Raw genomic sequence first — 16,067 nt, forward strand, 5'->3', positions numbered from 1 at the left:
AGTCCCACTCTGCACATCACTGTGACTTTCTCATAAACCCCACTCTCACTCATCAGTGTCGCACACCATTGTTAAGCACAGTCCGTGATGCTTTCTCTCTCTTTGGTCTTGCAGGTTCTGCAAGCCTCTTGCTACAGAAGAACAACAGCCTTCAGGATCACAGAATCCCTACAGTGAAGAAACAGGCCCTTCGGCCCAACAAGTCCACACCAAACCTCAGAGCATCCCACCCAGACCCATCCCCCTATAACCCTATAACCCATCTAAGCTGCACATCCCTGAACACTATGGGCAATTTAGCATGGCCAATCCACCCAGCCAGCACATCTTTGGACTGGGGGAGGAAACCGGAGCACCCAGAGGAAACCCACGCAAACATGGGGAGAAAGTGCAAATTCCACACAGACAGTCACCCAAGGGTGGAATCAAACCCGTGTACCTGGCACTGTGAGGCAGCAGTGCTAACCACTGAGCCACCATGCCACCCCAACGTATGAGGACATGAGTAGTGAGGCCTTAGAGATGACATCAGCAAGGCTGCCTCTTCTACCACACACCAGCTCATATTCTGATACCTTGTTGGGAGTTGTTGTGTGGGTACACAATCTGGCAGCTCCGCAGCTGAAAAAACAACACAGGCCACTGGAACTCGGGGTACTGCCAGAGACCAGACACCTGCTCAGCCCTAGGCAGGAGAGGATCCCATGGTGTCAACAGTCAGGGACTTTGTCCAAACACACAGGAGTGGCAGAGATAGTAGGAACTGCAGATGCTGGAGTCTGACATAACAAGGTGTGGAGCTGAAGGAACACAGCAGGCCAGGCAGCATCAGAAAGCTGACATTTCGGGTCTGGACCCTTCTTCAGAAATGGAGTAGGGGTAGGGGAAGGGGACTCTGAAATAAATAGAGAAAGGGGAAGGCGATGATGGAAGGTGGATAGAGGAGCAGATAGGTGGCGAGAAGATGGACAGGTCAAGGAGGTGGGTTGGAGCCAGTAAAGGTGAGTTTAGGTAGGGAGTTGGGATGGGGGTTGGACAATTGGGAGGGGCGGGTAGGTGGAAAGGAAGACGGACAGGTCAAGGAGGCGGGGATGAGGCTAGTAGATAGGAAGTGGGGTTGGGGGTTGGTCAGTGAAGTGGGACGAGTGGATAGGTGGGAGAAAAGATGGACAAGTCAAGGAGGCAGGGACGAGCTGGGTTGGTCTTGGGATGAGGTCAGGGGTGGGGAGATTTTGAAGCTTGTGAAGTCCACATTGAGACCATTGGCCTCCAGGGTTCCCAAGCGAAATACGAGGTGCTGTTCCTCCAGCCTTTGGGTGACATTGTTGTGGCACTGGAGAAGACCCAGTATGGACATGTCGTCCAAGGAGTGGGAGGGGGAGTTGAAGTGGTTCGTGACTGGGAGGTGCAGTCGTTTGTCACGAACCGAGCGTAGGTGCTCCACAAAGCGGTCCCCAGGCCTCCGCTTGGTTTCCCCAATGTAGAGGAGGCCACATCGGGAACAGCGGATACAGTATACCACATTAGCAGATGTGCAGGTGAACATCTGTTTAATGTGGAAAGTTTTCTTGGGGTCTGGGATAGAGGTGAGGGGAGAGGTGTAGGGGCAGGAGTAGCACTTCCTGCGGTTGCAGGAATAAGTGCCGGGGGTGGTGGGGCTAGTGGGATTGTGGAGCGGACGAGGCAGTCACAGAGAGAGTGGTCCCTCCAGAAGGCAGATAAGGGTGGGGAGGAAAAAATGTAGTGGGGTCAGATTGCAGGTGGCGGAAGTGCCGGAGGATGATGCGTTGAATGGTTGATGGGGTGATACGTGAGGACGAGGGGAATTCTGTCTTTGTTGTTATTGCGGGGAGTGGGTGTGAGGGATGAGTTGCGGGAAACGCAAGAGATGCGGTCGAGGGCGTTTTCGATCACTGAGGGGGGGAAATTGCGGTTCTTGAAAAACGAGGACATCTGGGATGTCCGGGAGTGGAATGCCTCATCTTGGGAGCAGATGCAGCGAAGGCAAAGGAATTGGGAATAGGGGATAGCATTCTTGCAGGAAGGTGGGTGAGAGGAGGTGTATTCTAGGTAGCTGTGGTAGTCGGTGGGTTTGAAATAGATATCGGTTTCGAGGTGGCCACCAGAGACGGAAACAGAGAGGTCCAGGAAGGAGAGGGATGTATCAGAGATGGCCCAGGTGAACTTGAGGTTGGGGTGGAAGGTGTCAGTAAAGTGGATCAACTGTTTGAGTTCCTCATGGGAGCACGAGGCATCGCTGATACAGTCATCGATGTAACGGAGGAAGAGGTGGGGGATAGGGCCAGTGTAGCTGCGGAAGAGGGTCTGTTTCATGTATCCTACCAGGAGGCAGGCATAGCTTGGGCCCATGTGGGTACCCATGGCCACCCCCTTTTGTCTGTAGGAAGTGGGAGGAGTTGAAGGAGAAGTTGTTGAGGGTGAGGACAAGTTCGGTTAAGCGGATAAGGGTGTCGGTGGAGGGGGACTGGTCGGGCCTGCGGGAGAGGAAGAAGCGAAGGGCTTTTAGGCCATCTGCATGGGGAATGCAAGTATATAGGGACTGGACATCCATTGTGAAGATGAGGTGTTTAGGACCAGGGAATCGGAAGTTTTGGAGGAGGTGGAGGGTATGGGTGATGTCACGGATGTAGGTGGGGAGTTCCTGGACCAGGGGGGAGAAAATGGAGTTGAGGTAAGTGGAGATAAGTTCGGTGGGGCAGGAGCAGGCGGAGACAATGGGTCGACCAGGACAGTCAGGTTTGTGGATTTTGGGAAGGAGATAGAAGCGGGTGGTGCGGGGTTGGGGAATGATGAGGTTGGAGGCTCTGGGTGGGAGGTCACCTGAGGTGATGAGGTTGTGGATGGTCTGGGAGATGATGTTTTGGTGGTCAGGGGTGGGGTCATGGCCAAGGGGGCGGTAGGAGGAGGTGTCGGAGAGTTGGCGCCTGGCCTCGGCGATGTAAAGGTCAGTGCGTTATACCACAACTGCGCCACCCTTGTCTGCAGGTTTTATAGTGAGGTTGGGATTGGAGCGGAGGGCTGCATGTTCTGCGGGGGAGAGGTTGGAGTGGGTGAGAGGGGTGGAGAGGATGAGGTGATTGATGTCACAATGGTAGTTGGAGATGAAGAGGGCGAGGCGGGGTAGGAGGCCTTGGGGTGGTGTCCAGGAGGAGGAGGTGTATTGGAGAAGGGGTCAGTAGAGGGAGGGTTAGGCTGGCGATTAAAGAAGTAAGCGCGGAGGCAGAGGCAGCGTGAGTGATATTCGTTGATGTTCAGGTGGAGGGGGATAAAAGTGAGTCCTTTACTGAGGACTGACCGTTCGTCCTCAGTGAGGGGGAGGTCTGGGGAGAATAGTGAAGACCCGGCAGGGCTGGGGAGTGTTTGCTGTTGAGCTTCTGACTGTGGGGGCGGTGGGCGGAGCGGCGTCGGCGGTGGGTGGTGGGTGTCCATCCTGGGCCTCCTCCAGTGCCACAACGATGTCACTCGAAGGTTGCAGGAACAGCACCTCATATTTCGCTTCGGAACCCTACAACCCAATGGTCTCAATGTGGACTTCACAAACTTCAAACTCTCCCCACCCCTGACCTCATCCCAAGACCAGCCCAGCTCGTCCCCGCCTCTTTGACCTGTCCATCTTTTCTCCCAACTATCCGCTCCTCCCACCTCACTGACCGAACCCCACCCCCACTTCCTACCTACTAGCCTCATCCCCGCCTCCTTGACCTGTCCGTCTTCCCGCCCACCCACCCACCCCTCCCTCCTCACTGACCACACCCCATCCCAACTCCCTACCTACACTCACCTTTACTGGCTCCATCCCCGCCTCCTTGACCCGTCCGTCTTCTCTCCACCTATCTGCTCCTCTATCCACCTTCTATCATCGCCTCCCCCTCTCTCTATTTATTTCAGAGTCCCCGTCCCCTACTCCATTTCTGAAGAAGGGTCCAGACCCGAAACGTCAGCTTTCCTGCTCCTCTGATGCTGCCTGGCCTGCTGTGTTCCTCCAGCTCTACACCTTGTTAACACAGGAGTGGCAGGTAAGTATGTGGTATGAAATTGGCCTCATTACCCAGAAGCTGTAGCAGTGCAGACAGTTGAGCAATTGTTTGGCAGCCTCCATGGCCGGCTGCCATGGAGACATAGGCCCAGCAGCCTCACTGGGTAGTCATACACTTCTGCGTTCCTTTACACCACCCATTGGTCCCCAGGACTAAAGTCTTGACAAAAAGGGTAGGTGGTGTAGGGGAGAGCAGTGAGGTTTTGAAGAACCTTGATCAGGAGGCACACAGCCGCAGGTGAAACCACACACAGACGCCACAGCAGTCTCAACTCACAGCGCTCCAGAGGTAGCCAGGCCCTCCAACGCCAAATGAGATGTTGTTGCTCACTAAGATGGTCATCATTTGAAGTAAGCAGCAAGCTGATTCCACCATTGACTTTTCCAAACGTTTAGCTTTTTTTAGTGTGTTTGGTAAGCTGGGACTGAGTGTTATTGAGGTGAGTTGTGGTGTTAAAAAGACATGTAACAAGCATTTAGTCCTGTCAATTGGCATCTAACCACTGCCTAGCAAGAATCTTGACAAGCATAAAAGAGGGTGAAATTGTTCTTGACGTCGAGATGGGATTTGTCACACTTATTGCCTGATTCTACCTCAGATCTTGGCCATAGCCATCACTGCTTAGACCCCTGTAAATATCCACCACTGAAGTTATTCACTTATCTACCAGATACTTGCTAAACAGGTTAAAAAAAAATAAGGTTTCTTCATTAAAATGTAAGAAATCTTTTAAATGGCACAATAACTTACAACTAATGCCAAGCAACCCTTCTGCAAATTCTTAATGTACTTTTATCAGTGTGGCGTCTCGTTCCTTCAGTTTTATTTATCATTGAAGATTTTTTTAAAAAACTTAATACTTTAAAATTACTTTCTTTCTGTCTCTTTTGCACCTAAGTTATCATCCCATGTTTCTTTTGGGTTCTATTTCACTTTATGTACATCATTTTACAGTGGATAAAATATGCTAACTTTCACTTCCTGGTTTAAACTCTGTACGTTGCAGTAAGTATTCTTCAGAATGACTTGTCGAGGAAGCATACAATTGATTGCATTCTTCACATGCAGCCCAGTTCCCTGTCTTGATTTCCTGGTAACCACAGATCACAGTGTAAAAGCAAATAAGAACACAAATTCTGTGAGAAAGTATAAGAGAACGCAGATCATTTACAGTTAAGCATAAAATTGGTTCTTCCGTTATACATTTTACTTATTTCTCTTAATTACTTTGTGCCGCCTGCTTTTAAACTCTGTTATTAGCAACTGCAGCATAGTTCCTTCAGTGATTCAATCCAGACCACTTCCATACTGAAGTGATTCCAGCACACACTAAGGGATATTCTTCATATCTCTGCAGCCTGACCAATTGCCTTTACTTCTACTGTTTTTGCTGAACCTTCCCAGTTTAAGCCAAAGTGTTTTGTCGGGTGAGATTCATGGCAGCTGACAATGGTTCACAGCAACCTGGCTCACACTGTCTTCTGCTGCTCACCTCGTTATTTAGGTATTCAGGATCTACGGTGGCCTCCTTGTTGAAGAAGAAACACCCCAGGTTTCTGAGCCACTAGAGACCAGGCACCTGCTCAGTCTCAGGCAGAAGACAATTACATAGTCTTGTCCATTAATGGCACTGTCAAAAGGTACAGGCAGTCAGAGCAACAGAAGACAGGTTTGTCAGAGGAGGGCGGTAAACTGGAGCAAAGGACATATGAGCCTACAAGCCCACTGGCACTGGCATGTGTATGCCTGGCTATCTCCATGAGCAGGTTAACTCTGGTGAACTCTCTGGTGAACCAGTCCAGCATACACAGTGGCTGCCAGATATGGACACAGACCTGCACTCCATGACTGTTGACATAGGTGCTCAGCTTCAATGGTAAGGGGTGCAAGGGGCCATTGATTTCACTCCAAGTGCCCCTTCATCTCAGGCAGGCAGGTTGGTGCCAGCAGGCACCCACAGGGTGGAGATGCCACACACAAGATCTGCAGAAGCTTCCTCTCAGAACACCAGAGTTGCCTAGACCTCCACATCCCCCAGCAATGATGCCAAATCCTGCAGGAGTTCCAGATGAAGAGGGTGAGTCTGACAAAGGGTCACTGGACTCAAAACCTTAACTGTTTTTTTCTCTACAGATGCCGCCAGACCTGCTGAGTTTCTGCAGCACTTCCTGGTTTTATCCCTCGGGGGAGAAAAAAAAAACATCCAAGTCTTCCAGGCCAACATGGCCAACTACAGAGCAGATTACTTCCATTCTACTGCAGACATCAGCACTGCACTTAGACAGTGAGCGAGAAAGGAAGAAAAGACTTTACCGAGAACATATTGGTGACATGGATGACATAATTCTAAATAATCCTGCACTTTTATAAATGTGCATGCACTTGCACTCTTGCTCTAGTTTCTTTGTCCCTGTCAGACCTGGTTAAGTCATAGCCATGTGAGATATGCGTAACCTCTCAAACATCCCCAGGATGAAAGAAATTATAATGGCCAAGTATTGTTCATTTCTCACAAGCAACTGACTCCGTGGCCACAGGCAGCATCAGATATTGGCGATCCTTGGACTGATGGCATTGAGTACTGCAGCCAAGGCATTGCCCCTTATTGTGGATAAAACTAAGGGTGAATGCATCGTGCAGGAAATGTTCCAGGGCATGGCATGTACACATTTTCCACACTTACACCCACCTTGTGAATGAGAGTACGGAATCAGTGATGATTTCACACAACACTGGAGGGAAAAGTTCATTTTATCTGTCAAGGAAGTGCACTCCTACTCAAGTTTAGGAGATGTACCCAGTGGGCAGTTCACTCTGCCTCATAACACATTGGCCTGCTGAGAAAAACTATACAAAGCATTGCCTCTCCCAGATTCAACACTATCTTATGAGATGCTCAAGCTCATGATTCTGTGAACACTCTGAAACATTGAAGTGTTACTGATGTTGGAAGGGTCAAAAGAAGAATCTTCAGCATTTATCTAAGCTTGCTGCCAACATGAGAGACTTTATTGCACAGCACTTGGTTGCCAAATGCTGACTGAAGCCTTAAAAGCTATCTAACCTCAGCATCATGTGATGTTAGGGCACTGTCTCAATTCCTGCTGTTTTGTGAGTAGGACATATATTGTGTGCATACTTGTAAGTGGAAATAACCAAAGACATTGAGTGTACGATCAGATGGATAACGAGACACTCAGTCTGCAAAACAAAAGATTAAGGACTTAAAATAACAAGGTCCTCATGTTATTTGCATAATGTAGAACTGTTTTCCATATAACCAGCAGGATGTTAAACAATTGAAGGGAATTCAGACACAGCTCATTCATACTGGAAGCAAGTTTAATTAAATTCTCTTAGGCTTCTCACGATAGATGATACATTGCTCTTTTGGATATCCCATCAGGTCAATATCCTAATCCTCATCTATTTCCTCATAAAGTTGCCATTGATCTCCCAGTTCCACTGCATCCAGGACATCCCCACTTTGTTGGCTCCAGTTGTAAAGGAGATGCCATGCCACGTAGATGCAGAAAACCCAGTCTGGGTTATACTGCAAGACTCTGCCAGAGTGGTCCAGGCATTCGAACCTCACGTTAAGAAGGCCTATTGTTTGTTCCCTGGTGGGAACGTGAGCAGTATTGTTACTATGTCTGTATCAGTCCTGAGTGTTTTATACAGTGTCATTAGCCATGTTTGGAGGAGGTAGCTCTTGTCAACCAGCCCTATTTGCCCAGACACTTGAATAGAGGCAGGAAGCTGTGAGTTTTCCAGTATGTAAGCATCATAGGAAGCCTCCAGGATATCGTGATTGATTGATTGATTTATTGTCATATATACCAAAGTACAGTGAAAAGCTTTGTTTATGAGCAAAACTGGCAGATCATAGTATGCAAGGATGTACAGATCAAAAAATATAGACAGAGGCATACAGGTTACATTGCACAGGGTGTCTGTTAGGTGGATCAACATTAGCAAGTTCAGCATTATTTGAGGCTAGAGAGTTCATTCGTCAGTCTATTAAGGGCCGGGGAGAAGCTGCTCCTGAACCTGCTGGTGGATGTGTTTAGGCTTCTGTATCTTCTGCCTGATGGAAAAGTTTGTAAGAGATCATTACCAGGGTGCGATGGGTCTTTGATGATGTTGGCAGCCTTTATGTGGCAGCGAGCCGTGTAAATACAGTCCACGGATGGAAGATTGGCTTCCATGATGGTCTGGGCTATGCACACCACCTTCTGTAGTTTCCTATGGTCCTGGGCAGAGCAGTTACCGTACCAGGCCATTATTCACCCGGACAGTTTGCTTTCAATTGTGCATCTGTAGAAGGTGATGAGGGACTTTATGGACATGACAAATTTCCTGAGCTGCCTGAGAAAGAAGAGGCATTGTTGTATGTTGGAAGTCTAGGACAGGTTATCAGTTATCATCACTCTGAGGAACTTGACGCTCTCTACCCTCTCAACCTCAGTTCCGTTGATGTAGAGGGGGGCATGTTCTCCTCCTTTCTTTCTGAAGTCAATGATCAGTTCTTTAGTTTTGCCAGCATTGAGAGAGAGATGGTTTTCATTGCACCATGTCACCAAGCCCTCTATCTCCCTTCTGTATTTTGACTCAAGATTGTTAGATATCCATCCTACTATGGTGGTGTCATCAGCAAACCTATGGATAGTATTCATTTGGAATTTGGCAACACACTCATAGGTGTACAGGGAGTGCAGTAGTGGACTGAGGATGCATCCTTGGAGGGCTCCAGTGTTGAGTGTTATTGTAGCAGAGGTGCAGTTACCTATCCTCACTGATTGCGGCCTATGGGTCAGAAAGCTGAGGATCCAGTTGCAGTGGGTGGAGCCAAGACCAAGGCCATGCAGTTTTGAGATCAGTCTGGAGGGGAGAATGGTGTTGAAGGTGGAGCTGTAGTCAATGAGCAGGAGTCTGACATAGGTGTCTTTGTTGTCCAGGTGTTCCAGGGATGAGTGCAGAGCTGGGGATACGGCATCCGCTGTGGACCTGTTACATCGTTGGCAAATTGTAGAGGATTGAGGCAGGCTGGGAGACTGGAGTTGATGTAGGCCATGATGTGGAGGTGCCAGGGTTGGACTGGGGTGAACAAAGTCAGAAGTCACATGACACCAGGTTATAGTCCAACAGCTTTATTTGAAATCACACAAGCTTTGGAGAAAAGCCTCTTTGTCAGGTGCAGTGATAGAGCGGAGCGCACAGACCCAGAGTTTATAGGCAGAGAGATCAAGGGCAGAGAGATCCATAGATGATACAATTCAAAGCACTTCATGATTATTGAGGTCAGAGCCACTGGGTGGTAGTCATTAAGGCACGTTGCATGTGCTTTCTTAGGTACGGGGATGATGGTGGTCTTCTTGAAGCAGGTCGGGACTTTGGCTTGTAGGAGGGAGAGATTGAAGATATCATTGAATACCTAGCAGGCATCTCCAAAATCTGGCATCTTTAGTTTAAATTGATCATTGATTGAGTAGAAGCCTTTTTCTGTTGATGAGCTCTGCAGGTTGCTGTATAAAGACTAGAGTGATAGTGATCTGTGGAAACTCCCCCTCTGGTGTTCCCTGCTCTTCTTATGCTCAGTGAGATCCCACCCTTCCGTCTTGAACTGCACCCTTTCACTGTATTCATTCCATTCATGACCCAGTCCAATGAAGCTCATCGCCAGACTTGAGTTCCTTGCTTTCCCCAGGACTGCACAGGCTGTTCCCTGATAAACACCACACCCCCACCCCGACCATTATTGCTCAAATCCCTAGGGCTGACCATGGCTCGTCTACGACTGATTTGGCAAGTCAGCCCCAACTGAACATAGATATCTCCACAACACCCGAATATATGTACCTGTAATCCCCAGATTGCACTTGGCCATAGATGATCCACACACTGCAAGGACATGGATCCCAGACTCTCGTAAGATGAAGCACCTGTCTGACCATGGCCCCCTGTGCACTAATGAACCCCTGACTGACTGCAGTCTGCCTTGGCCCCACCAAGGACTGCTCTCCTTTGACTTTCAAACATGACTATTTGGTCAATGCATAGACACTGTGTAAGCAGCAGACAGATGCTGTAGCTGTGACATTGACATAGCAACACAGCCACCCCCTTGACTGCTCAGTGTTCTGAGCCATGGCAAGCTGCCTTTGCATTAATAAGTTATGCTGGCCAGAGGGGCAGGCAACTCCAAGGAAGCAGAAAGTGAATGAGCACTAAGGAATAAAGCTAAGAGGAATAAGATGCATTCAGTTTAGATGGTGAAATATGGCAATATCTCTGAGTGGTAAGTGGCCTGGCAGAGGGATGTGAAGCATAGGTGTCCCTGAGCTCCAATTTAAAGCCGTGAAGGTCTGAGGTGTGTGTGAGTTGGGACAAGCGTAAGCCTGTTGATGTTGTGAGGCTGGTGGTTTGCCATTGCTGACTTGTTTTGATGAAAGCTGGAGGTGAAGGTGTCCATGAAGCATACAAGGTGCTATCAGGAAAATAGAGTTGGATGAAGACCAGGACAAGCTGAAACCACCAAGCACCTTGTGTGATTTACATGTTGGGAATTTGCATTGTCTAATTTCTCAGAGATGGAGATGGGTTCCTTAATTGCTTATGTCATTATCGTTGCTAGAATCTTGTTAGTAGTATCTTACTATGTGACTTTTACATAAACACGTAAATCACATCCACAATTTGCCCTTTCATTTTCTAGCTATTTCACTATGGAACTTCAAACAGTTGTTCTAGTACCATCTGTCATTTAGAAATTCATGCTGACTGGCCTGATTTCTTCATGAGTCTGCAAATACTTTGGAATTCTTTCATGTTATAAACCCTTGTGGTAAGTTTTACAAGGGTGTACTAATGGTGAGAAACCACAGGTGCAAAGTTTTATACCTTGTGGCTCTGGTATCTCCAGAATGCAGTGATCTTGTGCAAGGTTCCTCTCTGGACAGGTGACTGCAGAAATTTTAGATTTACCAGTTTACCAACAATTGAAGTAAGATGAACTGGTCTGTAATAGCTCTTTCTTTTTCTGGAGCTGTGAAAAATCTATCAGCCTCAAGCCCTCTGGCAAAATTTCCTCTTCTCAAAGCATTTAAAGCAATGTAAATTGTCACATTTTTGTGATTATCTGCCTTACATTTGTACTTTAAATTGTTCAATGCCTACTTCTGACGATATCCCACCTCTGAAACTAGAGCAACATTTTTCGTAAGTAAATAAAAACAGAAAGTGCTGGAGAAACTCAGCAGGTCTGGCATTATCTGTGAAAAGAGAAACAGAACTAATGTTTCAAGCCCAATATGACATTTTGTCAGAATAATAGGATTCTGTTGTTCAGTTCCAAAGAAGATTTTAGACTCAACATTAATTTTATTTTTCTCCACAGATGCTGCCAGACCTGCTGTGTTTCTCCAGAAAGTTTTGTTTTTATTTAGGATCTCCAGCATCTGCAGTATTTAGCTTTTACTTGTACTTACTACGGTCTCGCCACAGACTCACAAAATTGACTTGAATTTGTTTGTCAATCAGAAACCGCAAATCAAACCAGTCAACTGACATCTGAAGCAGGGAGACACTGCAGAGAAAGACAGCACCTTCTCCAAAATTAGTCACCACATGCTATGTTTTATTTCACATAATTTTAATTCATCAATGAGAATCTATGAGTACATCAAGGGAGCAGACTTAAAGGATAAAAAGCCCATAAATACACGACTAATTTTTGAATAACATGCACTAGGCACTAATCATTGCTGAAATTTTGTGGGACATTATATATATGCATATAGCCCAAAATTTTGTATTTGGTAATTTTCCTAGATTGCAAAATAATGAAACGTCTGCAAATGAGAGTCCAATATTTGCTTCTGATGAGATAATTTTCTTGCCAGGGGTTCTCATAACGAAAACATATCTTTACATATTTTACAGTAATAAATGTCTGAATAAAACTCATTTTAAAAAATACTTTAACAGGCACTAAAATGTTACATAAACTTCTATTTCAAAAGCAAGAAAAAAGTCAAACTCAACTTTAATGTTGTTTTGTCATTTGGAAATGCGATATATGCCACGTCAGTATCCCTTTTCCAGCACAGCAGAAGTACTTTAGGTCAATCAAAAGAGATTCAGTCCTGTTCATTTTCCAGTAATTATGTGTCACCCAACTTGAATTTTATTTGTGAATTGTACACAGTGGACATTGAAGACTTGCTTTTCAATGGCATTTTATATCTCACTTGTTTCCAAAATCTCGAATAAGATCTCTCTGGTTTGCCTCTTCTGTCTGGTTTCCATTTAATAGTGCCATTTTTTTGAATGACGTGTCTTATGGATTCTGGGAAGTGATTCAAGCAATCATTTTTCTCCAATTCAATTAGAATGACTTTTATTTCATTCTGGATTAAAGCATTATATAATCCAACTTGCTGTTCAAATCCACAGTATGCTTGGTTATTAACTGAAGGTTTTTGAGCCAAAATGATTATCAATCTTCTGCTGATCCTTATGTTTGCTTCAATAGCTTCAACCTCAGCTGTAAATTTAAAGCAGGCATAAAATCTATTATAGATATTTTCTTGTTAATATTAGTTCTGCAAAGAGTTATAGACAGGCATCAAAGAACCATGAGAGAAGAAATTGGTTCCAGTAATCAAAGAACCCCTAGAGTGTAGAATTAGGCCATCTGGCCCATCAAGACAACACTGACCATCTGAAGAGCATCCTACCCAGATCCACCCTATTCCCATAACCCTGCATTTCCCATGGTTAATCTACCTAGCCTGAACATCTTTGGACTGAGAGAGGAAATTGAAGCACCTGGAGGAAACCCACGCAGACATGGGGAGAATGTGCTAACTCTACATGGAAGGCTGCCTGAGGGTGAAATCAAACCCGGGTCCCTGGAGCTGTGAGGCAGCAGTGCTAACCACCGAGCTGCCATGCCACACACATTGCGGCTTGCTTCTGTATGCTTCTTTGTCCAAAATTTAGAAGAGATAGCACAGCCTATAGCTAGTTGCAATCGTCCATGCCTATTCCCCAATAGAAAAGTCTTGACTTCTAAGTGCTCACTTAACATAGGCATTTGAATACACAGGGACCCAACATTTCCTTTTGTACCACAATGGCAAATTCAGCTGCTACCATCAAACAGTGCAGCTGTCTCAATTCCATGTTTGTCATGTATTGCTGAGTGTCTGCCATGCTGCTGGCTGCCTCCTTGGGATGAAACAGTGTTTGTTTATCTTATGTGGTACTGCCAGCCTTCTGTTTTTAAAGTCAGACTGTCCCTCTTAAAGGGGAGCAGCACTGAATTGCTGGAGTCATCTGCCAAATATTTTTGCTGCAATTCCATACAAGGAAACTGGAACACCGGGATAGGGAGGAAGCATGGAAGGACATGGAATACAGTTCTCAAGCTCTTAACTGGTTGATGTGGACAGGAGGAGGGATGCTTTTAACCAGTAGAGATAACTCAATCACTGTCTTTCACCACCATGGGTTCTGTAACTAACAGACAATGGGGAAGAAGACCCTTGAGAACTAATGCCCTGAGCAGTCAACCAGGGAAGTTAACAAACAGATTCTGAAACCAAGAACATGACAGCAATGTGAAAATAAGTCCAGTAATTTTGCAAAGTGGTCAATGTGAATTAATGCATCTGCATATGACATCACCTACCTGTTCATTAAGGCTCAAGATAACAGGAACTGATAAGAGGCTTTACAATGGACTGTTGCGTGAGTGGAGTTACACTGTGCTGTTCAGATCAGCGAAGAGCTAAGATTGCAGGAAATCAGTAACTGCTGTCTCTACCAAAAAAGAATGAAACATTCGGGATTGGTCACGTGAACAGGTAATTCCAAATAAGGCAGACACTTGGCAAAGAGACCCGCATATAAAGAGCCCAGGAAAATCCTTGATTTTCAGCAGAACTTCAAAAAGTGACTCTGCTGGGGGTACACTATGTCAGGAAGCATTGGTGAAGATGTCAAGAAGAGTTCCAGCCTAACCAGCTACCAACTCTCATGGATAATAACATTTGTGGTTAGCTACAGAACTCAGGGTAGTGAACGACAGTGATTGAGTTATCTTTATTGGTTAAAAATGTGTGTTATTCATTTAAGTACATGATAAATTAATTGAGTTTTGTAGAGCTCTAAGTGTCTCCAGTGTACCTTTTCTATTTATATACAGCTGCCTCTCAGAAACAGGCAACAGAATTTGGCATACCTGGGTGGGCATTGATAAGGAGTAGCTTTAAGTTACTCTGATGACAGACCGAGTAACCTCTGACTTTCCCAACATCCTGCTGGAATATGTGGGTGTAAGTAAAAAGAACAGCAGACACACTAATGAAGTTAGCACTAACAGAGAATAGTGGGTCCAGGGCACTCTGACTGGAGAGGATTTCTCCAATAGTAATCCAATAGGCTGGGAAATGGCCAAAGTACTTAGAGTATACTGGATAGGACCAGTATGGGAATGGGAACACATGGAGTATGGCAAAAGATAGAATGGAAAAAAGGAATTTTAAGGAAGTGCAGAAAGCTGTAGCAGTAGGCTGTATGTTGGAAGACTGGACAGGAAGCCAGAAGTGAGAGCTGAAGATGTGAACAGAGATAGCTGAGCTTAGAGAAGGGATAAAGAGACTGCCCAAGAAGGTCAGGAATTGACAAAGCCAGCGAGATGCCAACCTCATGCGTATGATCCAGTATCAGACGCAGTGTGAGAAATTGATGAGGGAGAAGAAGAAAAGTGAAGAGGAAACTAAAACACAGATTATCCCTCTTCATGCTAAGATCTGATTCTGCAACTTCTCTATCAACACAAAGAAGAATAATACACGCTTTTGTGACCCCACTCTCTGAGGAGGGATGGGACGAAGGTGGTGACATCGACTGGGGAGGACTAGAAAATGAATCGGCCAGCTATGGAGAGGAGGACCCAGGGGAATGGGCTCCCCCTCTGGAGGGAGGGGCAGGAGAAAGGTCCACTACCCCTATGGCCACCCCAGATCACAAGGAGAAAACAGCCAGTAGTGCCAGGAGGGCAACACCCTTACCCCCCCGACATCACATATACCACCCCTTACGATGTTCAACAGTTAAGAGATATAGCCAAGTGTATAGGGGATTATCGGCCTGGGGATGACCCCCAGGAGCTATTCCAAGCTACCCACAAGCAGTGCACCATACACAGGTTAGATAATGAGGTGGAGAAAACACTAATACAGATGTGTCTCCATCCCACTATACATTCAACTTTGATTGAGCAACAAAATGCGGGAGGAGGCACAATAGATGATTTAAAGGAGGTTGTACTGACGGCCATTGGAACTAATAGAGGGGACCCAGTGGAAGGCCTGAATAAGTGTAGACAGAAGAAGGGGGAGCACCCAACTGCGTCTGCCACAAGGCTGTGGTTAGTGTTCCAAGGCGTACATAGCCCAGGGCTAGACCAGCAAAATTTGGCTGCACCTTTTGACAATCGGTAGTTCCGTATGCTGGTATCACATGTGACAGGGGAGCCGCGAAAGGTATGTGACATGGCTGACCTCTCCGACAACACACACACTGAGGTGTGGGTGTTGAGGAAAGTGGTCAGAACTTGGGAGAAGGACATGAGAGGACACAAGACACAGGGAGGACAAATGGCACCTCTTAGAGGTTAGGGAGCAGCTTGGAAAAATGAAGGAAAGGGACTAGTCCAAAGTGGACCACCACCGCCCTCTCAAATTAGAACTACAATTAGGTTTTATTGTCACATGTACTCAAGTACAAGAGTACAGTGAAAGGTCTGCGATGTCACCTTTCATGGCACCATGGAACAAGGCACCTAGGTACAAAATCTTAGGTAAAGAATAGAAAAATAAAGAAGTTCAGCATTATAGTTCTTGCCAATGTAAAGTAGTAAATAAGAAATAAATTAAAAATTCCTTCTTTAGCCATGGGCCTGCAGTCGCTCCAAGCTGGCTCTCCCCACATGGATCTCTC

At 46.2% G+C, this 16,067-nt stretch overlaps 1 protein-coding gene across 1 annotated transcript in view; it reads right to left on the minus strand.

Annotated features, from left to right (window-relative positions):
* Positions 1 to 11,820: 11,820 nt before the first annotated feature.
* The window catches only part of LOC109912248 (interleukin-1 receptor type 1-like), a 55,591-nt gene continuing 51,344 nt past the window's right edge, over positions 11,821 to 16,067 (minus strand). The window contains exon 10 of the mRNA XM_048598321.1: positions 11,821 to 12,603. Within this exon, the coding sequence (XP_048454278.1) occupies positions 12,221 to 12,603 (383 nt within the window). The 3' untranslated portion in view covers positions 11,821 to 12,220. The remainder of the gene's footprint in view (positions 12,604 to 16,067) is intronic.

This window comes from Rhincodon typus, chromosome 6, assembly GCF_021869965.1.
Source record: "Rhincodon typus isolate 14 chromosome 6, sRhiTyp1.1, whole genome shotgun sequence".
NCBI lineage: Eukaryota > Metazoa > Chordata > Chondrichthyes > Orectolobiformes > Rhincodontidae > Rhincodon > Rhincodon typus.